At 36.2% G+C, this 16,181-nt stretch overlaps 1 protein-coding gene across 4 annotated transcripts; it reads right to left on the bottom strand.

The window, feature by feature from the left end:
• Window positions 1-737: 737 nt before the first annotated feature.
• LOC147622222 (uncharacterized) lies at window positions 738-10,697 on the bottom strand. Of its 4 annotated transcripts, XM_086823313.1 has the most exons (5): window positions 10,245-10,697; window positions 8,858-8,954; window positions 7,555-7,633; window positions 7,143-7,198; window positions 738-967 (listed from the first exon to the last, which is right to left on the bottom strand). In XM_086823313.1, exons 1-5 carry the CDS (start codon window positions 10,397-10,399, stop codon window positions 845-847), a joined length of 510 nt encoding a protein of 169 aa, XP_086679439.1. In that variant the 5' UTR covers window positions 10,400-10,697; the 3' UTR covers window positions 738-844. The 4 variants fall into 4 exon arrangements, 2 of the variants coding, with proteins under 2 accessions (XP_086679439.1, XP_086679440.1); XM_086823314.1 differs by lacking the exons at window positions 8,858-8,954; window positions 10,245-10,697 and adding an exon at window positions 7,836-8,569; XR_015269665.1 differs by lacking the exon at window positions 7,555-7,633 and having other exon boundaries at window positions 820-967; window positions 10,217-10,387.
• Window positions 10,698-16,181: the final 5,484 nt, after the last annotated feature.

Genomic DNA, 16,181 nt, shown 5'->3' with positions numbered 1-16,181 from the left:
ACAATGGGGATTCCACACATTTCTTGGAAAAACCTACTCTATCAACCCCAGCCATACCCTTTTGCCAATTAGTAGACGTGACCACTTGCACCACATTCTCAAACCCCATGGCATGACGAATGTGGTGAAAGGAAAAGTTTGAGGTATCAACTCTCTGCATGAAAAAAGTACATGCCACGCCATGGAGACACCAAGATATTAATTATGTGCCACTATTTTGTGCTAGTCCATCCATCTGAAATGATTGTGCATCCAAACTTCTTCCAATATTCTTTGATGGGAATGAGTGATGCCTCAATCCTCTCCTTCTCCTCCTCTAGCATAGTGATCAACATCTTGTTACACTCAATCCATGTCCACCCATCCACATTACCCATAGAATTAATATGGTCATCCTCTTCCTTTTCTTAGTTTTAAATGAGATATTGCACTCAATGATAATAGGTAAATATCAATTAAAAAACAAGCCTATCTGTCACACATGCTACTTGTTAAAAATGCCATCAAATCTCATATAAACATAAGAAACTAGTTAATCTGCACATCATTACACCTAATAACAATTAATGAATATGCATATCATTGCCTAGCACATAGTACTATTATACTTCAACATAGACATGGGGGTATCTCTTTTTCCTTTTTCTAAAGGAAACTATTTCTCCATTTTTAAAAAAAAAATCTTGCCATTAAAAAAAAATGCTTGCCACCTTTTGTATGTAAACAACAAAGAATACTACTTCACAAATTATTCTATTAATTTCTAAAAAAGAATCAGTATTTAGTGTTTTTATCCATTTAAATCAAAGTTGCACTCCATTAATTTCTAAAAAAGAATCAGTATTTAGTGTTTGTATCCATTTAAATCAAAGTTGCACTCCATTAAGACAAAAAAAGAAACTAGCTCACTACTGATGCTTCTCAGTCTCACTTCTATCCTCATGGATTCCAACTGTGTGTTCAAGCTCTGCACAACAACATAGCTGATTTAGTTAAAGATGGCAAATTAGCTCTAATGGTTTAGTTACAAAAGTGCATAAATGACCTACTAAATTTACCTCATTAAAAAAAATTCCTCCCCAAGTGCTTTAAAGTATATCCCAAACTCTATTCAAGATATAATCTTCTGTTTATGATATATAAAAAAATTTACCACTATCCACAAATTTATAAACGTAATATATCAATTTAAACAATTTATTTTATTTCAACAGCATAGACAAACTGTTTTAAATGTTATTTTATACTAAAGACATGTATGGAGTCGACTAAATTCTCAGAAGGACTAACTGGTACAATAATAATAATCATAATGTATATTTTGAATATCATTCTTGCATAACTTTTTTAATAGGATTACTTCTAGAGCCACCTCTATTGTCAACATAAAAAAACAAAATGGTGATAAAGGATCACTTTCCAAGGAAAACATGTCTTTCACCAAATAAAAAAACTAGAAAATGTTAACTATATTGTGTAGAGTTGTAAGATATTTTTTTTAAAAAATTTAAATTTTACTAGTTTTTAAAAATTGAGAAAATGAGATATACATAATAAAATGAGAAGGGACCATCAAAAGGAAATTAGCCTATTGTTGTATTTTTTTCCTCCCACACTAATCACAAACTAGAATTTATCAATGAACGTTTATCTTTTCAAGTTTCAATCATGGTGTTTATAAAGATTTATTGAGATTAAAAAACCTAGCAAACATTTAGTAACATTTACAACCATGTCGTTGTGTATCATGCAAAATAGGTAGAAGGGTTAGAATTCAGGGTTAACTATATAAATGACCTCATGTCTCACATGCATTTAAAGAAATTTTAAAATTCCTTTTAATGGGACTGCAAAATGGCTCCCATTTTTCTATAAATTGAACTTTGGAAAAATAATAGATTTCTTTAAAATGGTATTTTATAAAATTCTTTTGCTCGAGAAGTAGGCTCGTATATGTATATAGCCTAATTTCACCCCTTCTTTTACAAATTTGGTAGATTTTTTTTGACATCCTATAAATTATCATCCCCTTTAAATGAACTCGTCTACTACCTTGCATTCTCACATTATAGAGTTCAAACGCTAAAGTTAAAAAAAAAAGACTTGAGTTACTGTATTAAATATTTGAGTCTATATAAAAGAGAATGCTAATTTAGGCATATGTTCCCACATGTAATTTACCTTCCAAATTATTTTCAATCATTTTCCATAGTCCCTACAACTCTAAGAAAATTGATAAACTAAACCAAGAGGATTAAAGTGGGAAATGATAGATGCAAACATGATATCATTTTTAAAGAATGCTTATACTTGCATGATTCTTCCATAAGCTCTCCTTGGGCCATTAAGTATTAGAAGAATGCTTGGCCCAAGGATGAGCTTGAGCTTTCCTTGCAAACACAAACACACACACACACAGAAAAGTAGACAAGCACACAAGAGAGATGGATGGATGAATTTCTTCTATTCTCTTCTCTTATCTACAACCATAACATAAAGAGATAAGAGTGCATACTATGAGGGAGGCTACTCTCCTACTATAACATACACTTGTCGGTTCATAGTGTGAACTAAGATCATGAGAAGGCTCTATAACTACACCACAACTCTAGTACACCAAAGAATCTCTCTGCCTATCCGAGGCACTTTCAACCCATGTAAGCATAGTGATTGACTACATAACTATCATATCTCAACCTATCAATAGGGTATCTAACCTGAGTAAACCTATGTACACCTAGATCACTACATGTGTGCTCAAAACAACCATGATTCTTTGTGCACAAGCAGTACCACCACTGATGGAATGCCAAGCTCCTCATCAAGGCTCTGCTTGGATCCACTAGAGTCACCATCCACATAAGTGTGACCTACTGAGAGATCAAGTATAAAAGGTTGATCTACCTTTTCCTTTCCTTATGCTAACACTTGTAGTACCATGAGATGATGCATCTGCATTCCTTGCATCTATCCTCAACCTGCCTGACCAAGGATTCACTACTAGGGGACTCTCTATTTCCACTAAGCACATGTGGTTAGTGCTGTGCAGTGGGATAATATCATTACTTCTTACGTCTACATGCATCTTCAGCTGCCTTCATTAGCTACTCATCTTTAGTTACCTTCATAGTAAATACTAGCTACTAATTTCATCAAAGATAATATCTCTACTTACTCGCATCTCATGAGTGGTATGGTTACTCTCCATTCCACTAAGCACCTTTGGTTACTGCTCTACATGTGGGATAATATCATTACTTCTTACATCTACATCTTCAATCGCCTTCATTGGTGCATACCAACTACTCATCTTTAGTTACCTTTACATGTAAATACTAGCTACTAATTTCATCAAATATAACATCTCTGCTTACTCGCATCTTATGAGTGGTATGGTTATAGCATCTATATAACCTTTCTACCCCAAGGAATAACCAACGAAGATGCATTTCTCTATCTTTGGATCCAACTTGGTTCCCACTTCATCAAGAACATGCACATATGCAATACATCCAAACACTTTCAAGTTAGCCACATCTAGTTTTATGCATGTAAACTTTTGTTCACGCATCATGTCATGAACATTTGTAGTGGGGACCATGTTCATAAGGTAAACTACAGCTTCTACTGCTTTCAAGTAAGCCATATCTAGTTTTATGCCTATAAACTTTTGTTCAGACATCATACCATGAACATCTGTATAGTGAGGGTCACAAACAGTTTCTATTGCATTAGCCTAGAAATAATTTGGCATATTCTTTTCAGACAACAGGGCATGAGAAACTTCTATAATGTGCTTATTTTTTCTTTTTGTAACTTATGGAGTGTACTTGTATGTGAATTATCTATTGATTCCCACCATTATATTCATAGAGCGTACCTATATATTAATTTCTTGTTTTCTCAAGAATCAGTCAACTCACCATCCAATCTTAGGCATTTTATCTGTATACCTTTTTCCTTCTCAACCAAGTTTTTAAATATCTAAAAGTGAGGAAATACCTCACTTTTCTCCTTCATGAATTAAACCCACACTTTCCGAATATAGTTATCAATGAATGTAATATAGTACCTACTACCTGTAATTGTTGCAGACTTGCTAGGTCTCCATATATATAAATGTATAACATTCAATGGCCTTGCACTGTCATGCTTTTCATGCGTGAAAGCATGTTTGGCCTACATACCAAGTTTAAATGCTTTATATACTTTATGCATACCATTAACCTTAAACTTCCAAAGACCTACAATAATATTTTGGGCCTACAGTTGAGCTGCTTAATTTTTACATAACTAATGCGGTTGTGCCATATACCAATGACATGTTTAATGCACAAAATCTCAAGCATGCAGGTGTCCAAAGTAAACATTATGCCATTTATGTTACCCTTTATAACCAAGGTAAATACGATTGTGGCGTCATTTACCTTTTTGAGGTCCACACACACTCGCACTTTACCATTCTTTTTGGGCACTATCAATATGGGTCCAAGTTCATTTCTAACGGCAGTTAATTCCTAGTTCTAGAGCAGATCTTCCCATGGTGCAACCACGATTGCCAAGCAGCATCAGATGTGCTCCGAAGTTTTCCTTCATCCGTAGTATCACAAAGGATACTAGAAATTTACATTCACCCATACAAATTCTTTATGGACGATGCTCTTCAGGCATAACTCTCCCCATTGATCTGCCATCTAAAGGACACCGGCTACATCTTTTTGATACCTAATCTATGGGCCACTTCTTTTGATAGCACATTGACTCCAAATCCTCCATCTATAAGGATGCCAGACACTATTTGAACTTTGAATACTATGACCTCTAGGAGTGCTTCATTATAGTCTGGAATTGATTCTACTAATCCACAATATACTGTATTTACTTGATTGTGTTGTTGGCTTGAATTTCCACCAATTTCTCCATAGGTACTATCATTTTCAATAGCTATTTCCAATAATTAGATACTAAACATAGGATAGACCTCGGCCCCTCTAGTTGCCCCTGCCTCCACAGTATCTTCTTCCACCTATTTGTACATTTGAATCATGTTGTTGTTGCTATCCCATGATTTCTGTTTCCAAAAAAGTCTCCATCTTGGCCTCTAGATAATGATCTCCCTTTGGATCTACCTGTATCTAAATAGAAGACCAGCTTCTTTGAATTTCTAAAGGATAAACTCATCTCCACAAATGAGAAGAGCAATCAATTCCTAAAAATCAAAAAAGTTCTCTTGAACTCCAATGGAGTTCTAAAACTAGTTGTATTCTATGCTAAGACCATTCAAGGTTACAGACACCATATCATCATCATCTATTGGTGATCTAGTAGAAGCAAGGGCATCCACATGGCTTTTAATCTTCACTAAGTAATAATTTATACCAACTTTCCTCTAGTCACATAGTGCAGCTTTTGTTTTAGATGCATCTTTTGAGCTTGGGTGTTTGTGATGTACATCTTCACCGTAGGTGTCCCAGGCCTCCTTAGGCGCTTGTGCATCCTGTATATATACAATCATAGAATCCATCACATTGAACTACTAATATACACCACATTTCTGGCTTTTTCATGCCATGCTCTATATGTCAGCACTTGCTGAAGGGTCCAATTTTCTTCAACAATCTCTGGCTCCTTTTCATCACCTATGATGAACTCCAATATCCTTTTCTAATAAGGAAATTGGTCATCTTGAACTCCTAATATCCTTTTCCCATAAGAAAATTGGTCATACTAAACTTCCATGCCGAAAAGTTATTCTTGTCTAGCTTTTGACAAGGCCAGACGAGTGACCACCATCTCGTCCGGAATGCGTATCTTCCATGATGAGAGGCACCTCATCTCTTAATACAAAGAGTCTTCAATATCATGTTATCCATCATGAATTAAAGAAATCGAGAATGATATAAACAAAGAAAACTGATGAAGAGTATAAAACTTCTATCTCAATTTAGCCCATATACAAATAAGATTTCCCTTCAATCTATAGGCCATGACTCTAACTCAGGGAGTTATTAATGGCAAAGACTAGGGTGCAACTCTTACTTAAATGTCAAGGAAAGAAAAGTGGATAATACTACGGAGGCTTGCAAAGACATACAATGACTTGTGAACTATATTACACAACTACTAATAACCTTAAGCGTGCATTGAAGGGCCCTTTCAAAATCCATTATGTATGGATTTAAATGATATTTTTTTCTCTAAAATGTTCCAATTTCAAAAGTTTAAAAAAAACTTATGTAAATATATGATAGAATTTTCATAAAAACTCAAATCAAAAGTCCCATTACATTGTAAACCTAAAGCTTCGCAAATCAATAAGGTGAGAGGAATTGGAGACCTCTCACCTCACAAAAAAGGGGGGTTTGAATTGTATGTGTCTAAATATTGGTTAAGGGCCATAAATTAAATCCGAGTATATTTAAATGGTAGTTTACCATACATCTAGTTACATAATTATATGCAGATAAAGTACAGATACGAGGGTGCCATGAACACTGAATAATATCAGAGGAGGCTTACGAATTTCGGCCTAATTATCATTAGCTTTTGCTACGTCTACACTCGATTGCTTAGCTTTTGCTAAGTCCAGGTTTCGTTTATCTCTTAGCTTACTAAACCTTAGCTACGATCAACCAGCTTCCTCTTACAACAATTAGTTAAACCGTGGTTATTTATACAGATCATATCATTAAGGTATTAAGGTATTAATTTCGATTTATTTATTCTCAGTCAATTCTCATAGTAACCTTCACATGAGGATTGCTGTTAGCAAATATATAATTAACCCTACCTAAACCCCTACAATTTAATATGAATAATTCACCACTAATAACCTCAATTAACCCTAATGTTGACTGCACGCACCCATCCCATTTCATCAGCTGCGATGTTTAAACTTAGGTAACCTAGTCACTAAGGCACGCCAATTATGACATAGCATTCCTTATGGTTGCCTTATATTATATCATGTGAAATATAAGACACAGTAGAGCGGTTATGTGGGTCGGTGAGCTTAGTAGCATTCTTAATCTGTTCATCCACATAATCTTAACTAGAGCTGTTATGTGGGTCGGTGAGCTTAGTAGCATTCTTAATCTGTTCATCCACATAAACCGTTAAGATTAGATGTATGAGTGATGTACCTGTTGACTCAGCAAACGTGTTGGAGACTGCCAGCCCCATCGACGGCGGCGATATTCTGTCATCAGCACAAATTTATAAAAATCAAACTCGAGTCTAACACTGTCCACTACCACAAATTATAAAAATGTTTGAAAATCTCTCTCTCCTCTATTCACACGCTGCTTACACCACCTGCTTCTCAACAGTACCCCACTGTATATTCTTAATTAAGGGTTCACGCACAGAGCCTTATATGCTTATATGCCTAGCTTTGATACCATGTGAAGCGGCTGTGTTGAATAAGGGCTCATGCAAGTTACTAGCTTACGTACACCACGTCCTGCCTGCGCCTCAACACGCTCTTTCATGAGTTAATCCAAACGCGACGGGATTTATAAGTTGATGATGAGATTCTAAGGTTAAACGAAACACCTGCTAATTGCCAGCGACAGAGGATCGGTTGTAGCTGGTTCTGATCGTTTCGGTTGGGCAACTCGTTCCCTTCTTTGAGCTACAATATGTATGGTAGCAATCCATTAGACATCATGGATGAAAAGTTAGAATTGGAGTTTAGAAAATGCAAACATAATTAGCAACCCACATCTTAGCATAACTGATTGGATCAAGACCTTATAATAGTGATGATCAGCGAGTGGTAAGGTTGAGATGTAAGCAGTACTAATGCTGGCATGATCATGATTAGCGGGGCTTACCCTCAGAGAAGAAGCCCACAGTCTTCCTGCAGACAAAACCCACGTCATCCACTAAGGCTCGAGCTGCCTTGATCAGGCAGCAGCGGCCGCGAGGGGGCGGCAGACGGGAGAAGTCGGTGGCGGGTTTCAGGAAATCAGCAGCGCAAAAACGGCGATGAGAGTTGGATGAATTAGATAGGGAATCGGATTCAGAACTTGATGATGAAGATGATGAAGTGGAGAGAAAGGGCGGCATGATGATCGTAATGCAAAGCTTGAGCTAGCTAGGCAGATGAGAGAACAGATAAAGAAAAGGGTTGTAAGACAGCTGCAATGTATGCAACCACGAATGAAATTAAAGCAGAAGAAAGCGCGTAAATGGTGATAGCTCCTATATATGTAATTATGAATCTAATATGATGATTAAAACCCTAATCTTGTAATTGGACGACCTGCACGACTGGAGGTTCAGGCAACGAGAACGCCCACCGCCCAGGTCTGCTTTCCACACTCCCCTGTAGAAGGTTCCTCGTGAGCACGTGCCTTGTCGAGCACGCAACCGAGTGCTGTGTGTTTACATATAAATGCACGCACACTGCTACGCGTATATGTAGATGCAAATTTCTCTACTCAGTTCTTCGAAATGTTGTTTTGTATTTCCATATAATATATTATGTGAGTTTTTGAAAGCGTATTTTTCTAAGGTTTTATTTTATTTGTGAATCACTAGTGTGTCCTCCTCCTCTTCTTCTTTTTTGGACCAATAGTAAATATATATATATATATATATATAAAGTCAGGTGTACTTCTTAAGTCTGTATTTAAAAGTGAAGTTTGTTAGCTTTGTCTTCTTAATAAAACGAGAACTCCAAAAATATGTAAGCGTAGCACGTAGATTCAAGAGAATGGATTTTTTAAATCTTTTTTTACACATTTTTTACATATAAAAGGGTACCATTTAAAGACAGTATTCATAAGTTGAATTAAAAAAAAGTGTGATTTATTCATAAAAATTTCAGAGATAAAAGGTTTGAAAAGTAGACCTGGAACGCACGTGATACAAAGTGTTTACATATAGTGAACCCCCCGAGGTCTCCACTGTAAAGAGGGAAGATAGTCCACAAGAAGCCAAATATTGACCTGCGAGCCGATCGATAACGCGTTACAATAGTCTTCACCTCGAGGTCTCCACCTCAAAAAGGGAGAGTAGTGCGGCTACACTCTTTCTGGTGAGTCATTAGTTGATGGAGAAGAGAAGGAGGAGGTGGAGAAGAATAAGAGGGGTGACGGGCTGGCCATAGAGGGGAAAGGGGGTCATATGGTTACTTTTTCATAATAGGGGTCACACTTTTTTTAATAAAAAAATCATTTAGTGCAAAAGTCTTCATTGCAAAGGGGGGAGGAGGGGGGGGGAGAGAGAGAGAGAGAGAGATCTTTGCAAAGTGTTAAAAGTTTCACAAGCATGGAAGCAAGCTCCTGTGTATGTCTTTGTTGAGTGACTGATGCATATGTTTGTGAGTGGCAATATCCACTTAAAGTATATTAATAACCATGCCAAACAATTCTGTGAAATTCCAATCAAAGGCCTCCCCACAGAGACAATCTGTAGGGGCGCAAGTATAATATATACATTGGTGGTGCCAGAAATAAGCTTCTTTTCTTTTTCCCCTAACCAGTGAAATAAGGGATGACCCTCACCCGATTTTTTTTCCTAACCAGTGAAATAAGGGATGACCCTCACCCGATTTTTATTGGAAAAAATTTGCAGATTCTATAACTAAAATTTCAAATTTTCGAATCTTAAATTCAAGGATAGGCAAAATTACAGCAGGCTTTATTCGATTTGAGTCTAAAATTCCAAAATTTCGAATCTTAAAATTCAACGCTAGGCAAAATTACAACCTGGGTTTTATTCAATTTGAGCCAGGCAGAATTACAACCGGTTTTATTCAATTTGAGCCCTCAAAATTACAGTAAAACCATACCTAACCACAGATTATGTATTTCGTCTGCAATTGCAAACAAACATTTCTTCTCGAATTTTTCACTTCAGATTACTTTTTTTTCTCAGTTTGCAGATTTCCTCTTCCTCTTTTCATTCTTTCTTTCTTTCTTTTTTTCTCTCTCTCTCCCAAATCCTCCTGTAAAGTCTCAGACTCCAGATCTCTTTTTCTATTTCTATTCTCCCATCCAAACACCAAACCCTATCCGCCCCAAAAAAAAAAAAATCTGAGATTTCAGAATTTCCTTACAAGGTTTTAAATTTCTTCCCAACTTCCCAAGTCCCAAATGTATTTTGTGGAAAAATCGCAGTGAACAGATGATCTACGAATGATTTAATCGAAAATCAAAAGACTTCAAACTATCTGTAATATAGATCATTTAAGGTGAAAAACCGGTACCCTCATATATGTAGCTTAGAGCATGTACATTACAATTTGCAGCATTCCTCCGAGTGCAGCAGGCTTGCAGGTGCTGTTCATAGCTTGCACGTCTCCTTCACATTGCCGTAGATCATTAATCCTCAGATGGCGCAGTCCTCTTCCACCACCTTCGCATTGCAGGCCTCCATTAAACCTTGCCATCCTCTAATTTCCCCCATTAAACCTTGGCGCCTTCATCCAAGGCATTAGCTGCGGGGTGGCTAATTGCGAAAAAAAAAACCACCCACACACACCAGGTGGTCGAATAATTGAAAACGTCGAGGAGAACTCCGGAAAGCTGAGAAGCTCCTTCAGCCTTCAACACTGTACTGTCGTAAGCAACACGAGTCTAGCTTCCGTGAGGGACCCAACTGTCGGAAAGTCCAGCTAGAGCTTGACAATAAGCTTCCGTGAGGGATCCAACTGTCGGAAAGTCCAGCTAGAGCTTGACAATAAACAGGTGCACTCCACTGACTCTAGTGAGTGACTGCCACGAAAGTGACAACTCGTGACCACTCTCAACTTTCAAGGCAAGCAATTGGCCACAGTGCCCGAAAAAAAAATACTTTCTCAAAAACTGAAAAACCTTCATATATATATATATATATATACATATAATTAAGAAATTATCAATGAAGAGTTTTTTTAAAAAAAATTTGAAGGTATTTGTATTATATTCCCTCAAATTTTGCAAGTATTGGCACCTTCCAGGTATAAATTTGCAGGTATTTTTTTTAAATTTGAAGGTGAGATTACACACTACCCGGGTTTTTTTCGAGCACTGATTGTGTGGCAATTGGCAATTTGGCACCGTAATTCCTGTCCGGTCATGTCAAATGGGATCAATCATGTGAAATCACGTACAAACCGTCGGTATTTCCGGTGCTTCTTCAGGTCAAGAAGTGAACTAGGAGGGACGACAGCTTTTTTGACAATCTAGGAATGACAGTCACCCACCATAATATTCCGGCATGTTGAGTAAACTAGGGGGCGAGGGTAAACTAGGGACACTGATGTTTATGGTTGAAATTTAGGTCCCAGTCTATGTTGGACCACATCGAGGGTAGATAAGAGTTAAGCCCAGCTCTCACAATAAGTGGGATCTGGAGCCAAAAGTGATCTCCTTATCCTATTCATGAATCTATTTTTGCCTCCCTCTTTCTAAGATCAATGCAAGCCTTCATCAATGAATTTTTTTCGCTTAAAATCTGGTTCTCCAAATTAAAGACCTTTCATTGGAACATCAAATACACATCTACCTCTAATGACTGACATAAGTGTGCAGTGATATCTGACTCAAGGTCAATAGGAGCTCCGCTTACATGATGAGCTATGATTTGCCAAGTTCACCGCCATCGTCAACATTTCCTCATTTGTGATTAGTATCCTAGTCATGAAGAATCATTAAAAATTGCAACATTAGTGGGCCCTTTAAAGTTCATGATGACACAACTATGTTTTTTTGTTTGGGAACAATAATAATTATTTTTATGTATAAGCAGAAAAGGACTAGATACACTACATGACAAAAGACAACTCTGTGTTACTCCTGCAGTCCCCTACACTTCACATTTTACTTCATTTAAAAGTTTACACAACAGATTCCATCTCTCCACCTCTAACAACAAGAAATTGGAGTGCTCCCAAGAGACCTAGTAACCAACCATCATGCAGGCTTTCATCATAGCATCTGTACTGCACCCTCTAGGGGACTGTTTTTTCAGCTTTCCCCCTTTCTTTAACCATATCTTCACTCTGGGTCTGGTGCCCACAGGATTCTTTATAAAAGCAACAAATGTATGGTCCACCCATTTGTCCTTAAGGTACCACCTTTTAGTTCTAGGTCCAAATCTGGGTAGTCTTCTTTTCAAATCATCATACCTTCTACCCTGTAGCAGTAAACCAAAGGCTAGGAACCCTCTCCGATCCTAGTATGTTTGAAGCCACAACTAGAGCAGGCCATAAATCAGGTGATGTTCCTCTGCAACTTTAGTAATAGACAATGCAGCTCAGCATGTCTCATCTTGTTCACATTACATATAGACCAGCACATGCAGAACAACGAGTCATGAAAAATGTCCACAAAATCATGCAAACATTCACTCAAGTCCATTTTTGGAAAAAAAACCCCAAAAAAATGTACCTTTTTTCAAATTTATGGAGACAAAAAGACATACTTTCATGTCAAACATTTAAAAAAACCACTACTTTTGTGGGAAAAAATGCATAAAACATTACTTACATTTTACTCTAAACCCAAAAACATCCAATTTGAAAAAATGCATAAAACATTACTTACATTTTACTCTAAACATTACTTACATTTTACTCCAAACCCAAAAACATCCAATTTGAAAAAAGAATTATAAAGGAGAAGAAACTCTTCCAATCAACTAGCAGAGTCATTGGACCTTTTGCTTAAAAATATCAATTGTTTTGTGGCGTAAGTGTCCATAATTTTTTAACTTAAATCCATACGCAAGAATTTCTATATCATACAAATTAAGGATGTCTGACGAATTACACTTTTCTTTCCTTTTTTGCTTTGTTTAAGCATCTCTAGATTATACTTTCTCTTGAGCACATATAAGTTTTGTACCAATACACGTTTCTAGATTGTGTGTTGTATGTAGCGTGTTATGTACAAACTGATGGGTGGTAAAATTGACGTTACTTTTAGACCCAATAATTTGATGAAACTTTTTTACATGGGACTAGTGCATTATTTAAGAAAATAAATTTTCTTTGTATACAAAGTTGATCCAATGGTTGAATTCAAGCATATTTTGCTATTAAGGTAGGCAAGTATATGGAGTCCATGGCCATAGAAGAGGTTTATTGAACGTAAAGATGTCTCTAGATTTAGATAGAAATCCAACAATCCAAACGGTCAAATTTCAGACGGTAGTGAGTACTACAATTTATCACTTTGCTTTATTTTGATCTAATAGTTTGATTGTGAGTTATAGTCTTTGCAAAAACACAGTTTTTAGTTTATAACAGTTACATTTTGAGACATGAAAATGACAATAGTTTTTGTTTTAAAAAATTGATGAAAATTTGGATTCTAGAATCCACTTTGTTAATTCTGGAATCCAAAATTCCGTAGCGAAATTGATATTTCTATCGTGATAGTGAAATCTTCATCCAAAAAAAGAGAAATTTTGGTCCATAATAATTTTACTTTTATTAGACGAGAAATTTAGTCCATCGGTGGAAAACGTTTTGGGCGACGAAATTTTTTTCGTTGATCAAAATTTGGATTCTGGAATCCAAATTTTCATCAATGGTTTGATATTTTTATCAACGAGAATTTTTTCCTTCAAAAATTTCGTTGACGGTAAAATTCCATCGACGAAAAAAAATCCGTCGAAAATTCCATCGACAGATAAAAATTCCGTCAAAAATTCCATTTAAGGAAATCCAAATTCTCATCAATAAAAAATTTTCCTGTCAAAAATTTCGTTGACATAAAAAAAATTCGTAAAAAATTCCGACGACGAAAAAAATTTCATCAATGAAAATTTGGATTCTAGAATCTAAATTTTATTGAATTTTTTTTCCATCAACAGGAAAAACATCCGTCGATGAGAATTTGGATTCTAGATTCCAAATTTCATCGACCAATTTAAATTTACGTCGTCGAATTGAAATTTTTGTCAATGGAGATTTGGATTCCAAAATCCAAGTGAATTTTGGAATTTAAATTCCCATCGATGGAATTTTTCTTCCCATCGACGGCTTTTTTTCATCGAACAAAAATTTTTATTGTCACAACGAACTAAATTTTTCGTCTTATAAAAGTGAAATTTTTGTTCATTTTATGGACCAAAATTTCTCTTTTTCAAATGAAAATTTCACTGTCATGATAGAAACGTTAGTCTTTTGGATTCCAGAATCTACTTTGTTAACAAAGTGGATTCTAGGAACCAAATTTTCATCAATTTTTCAAAATGACAGTTGTCATTTTCATCGTTCAAAATCTAAATATTATAAACTAAAATTTATGTTTTTGCAAAGATTATAACTCTAAATTGAACTACTAGATCAAAATAAAGTAAACTAATAAATTGTAGTACTCACTACCACCTAAAATTTGACCGTTTGGATCGTTGGTTTTCTATATGAATCTAGAGAAATCGTTTCTTTCAATAAGCCTCCTCTATGGCCATGGATTCCATATACCTTCTTATCTTAATTTGAAATATATGCTTTAATTCCATGATTGGGATAAAGTGCAATGATTGGGATGAATTTAGTTAAATTCTTGTAGAAGAAAAAGCACATTTTTGTAATTCTAAGTAAAGAATGTACTATAGATTGCATAGACATGCGTGAATTATTAGTAGTTTTAAAGAATATTAGATCTTGTCATTGACCTTGTTTTTTCCATTTTGTTATTTGACATGAAAAGTGAAAAATTTCACCTTTAAATTAGCAATATGTACATTTTTTAAAAGAAGTTTGAAACTATGCTTATTTTACAAAAGTTATAAAAAAGTTCTCTTTAATGTCTCCAAAAGATTGTAAAATTGATCAATATTTAGGACTAGTGAAAAATCAAGATAGCCTATTGCAAATGACTACTCTCACGACTCATGAACATTTTTCATGACTCGCTGTTGCAAATACATTTATGCATTACATCTAAAGCTTCAATACTAATGAATGAGACCTTATGAAAAACAATGGCATTCCTAGTGCACCAGATTTCCCACAAAACACAGGCTCTAAGAATGTTAAATAATGACCCTACATGTTCATTGACAGACCATTTGCCCAAAATCCAATCGTCTCCCAGTAAGCCTGAATGCCCAGCCCCTTTTCCACCCAATTGGTAATCCTAGTCCAGGTCCCCCTAATGGCTGGGCATTCCTAGAAAACATGTCTTTCATCCTCTAAACAAGATCTGCATCTGGGGAAAACTCCACTAGGGGAGGGCTCACATACCAACCTTCCGCAGACTAAAGACGTGAAACCTCTTAGGAACCTGACTTTCTCAAAGCTGTTTCCATCTTTTTTTCCATGAGGCAGAACTCCAACTCACTCTCCAAATCTTGTTGCAATAATCACATTGGCATCCCCACATCTCATCATAGAGTACAGTTTTCTAGTTTTGCCATTAATTATCTTAACACTATTATTCCAAGTTCTGTCTTTAATCCAAGTGGAATCATCAACTGCAGTGGAGCACCACCCCTTTTGGATCAAAGCAAAGGCTTGAATCAACAAATCTCTCTCTCTACCTGATAAATGAAATTCCCAAGTTATATGCTCCAAGTCTTTCCACCCAACAACCTCCCAGTCCCAATAGCCATTCACATGCCTTAGGCCTTTATTATTTAACTTTAAAGTTGAAGAAGTGTCAAGGAGACCCAAAGGGGGCTTGAATTTATGTGTCCACCCCCAAGCTTAGCATAGAATTCCTAGTAGCTCTGCACCCCCCATCCCAAGACATGAGGCCAAGGCACTCTTTCCATCTTTTGCAAAGCATCTTAAAAAATGTTGAGATGGTGACTTTAAGAGGAGAAAAAGAGAACAGTTTATCTTTCCATCCCAAGTCCAACCATTTGCCTTTTGCATACACCTCAGAAGCATCAACTATTTCCCTGACCAAGAGTCATTTTGAAACAAGCACTTAGGTAACATCAGGGTACTCCTTGCAATACAATGAGTAGGCATATGAAGGATACCAATACGCCCCTGCTCCTTTGGGACAGACACCTTGTCCCATGCCAACCAGGCTGGAACTCTGCTAGTTACTCTGCCATTCCTCCATAAGAAATTTGTGATAAGCCCAATTATTTTTTCCCAATGGCACTTACCAAATTCCCTCACTGGGCATAGGAACATTATGTATGCATTCGGTATTGCATTGCAAGTATCAATTCTGTTATGAAATGGAACTCTAATGCCCTCCCATTTCCTCAACTTCTCCAAAAAT

This window comes from Cibotium barometz, chromosome 29 (assembly GCF_041138505.1).
Source record: "Cibotium barometz isolate CiBa-2024 chromosome 29, ASM4113850v1, whole genome shotgun sequence".
NCBI lineage: Eukaryota > Viridiplantae > Streptophyta > Polypodiopsida > Cyatheales > Cibotiaceae > Cibotium > Cibotium barometz.
The sequence above is the reverse complement of the archived record's forward strand: the minus strand, read 5'-3'. Positions and strand labels throughout refer to the sequence as shown.

Excerpts from the sequence above, each read along its gene's own strand:
- LOC147622222 (XM_086823313.1), bottom strand. The coding sequence starts at position 10,399 with ATGGCAAGGTTTAATGGAGGCCTGCAATGCGAAGGTGGTGGAAGAGGA. Across the intron at positions 8,955-10,244 it reads GGAATGCTGCAAATTGTAAT|GTCAATATTTGGCTTCTTGT; the intron begins GTACATGCTCTA and ends ATCGGCTCGCAG. Across the intron at positions 7,634-8,857 it reads TTGTATCACGTGCGTTCCAG|CTCAAAGAAGGGAACGAGTT; the intron begins GTCTACTTTTCA and ends TACATATTGTAG.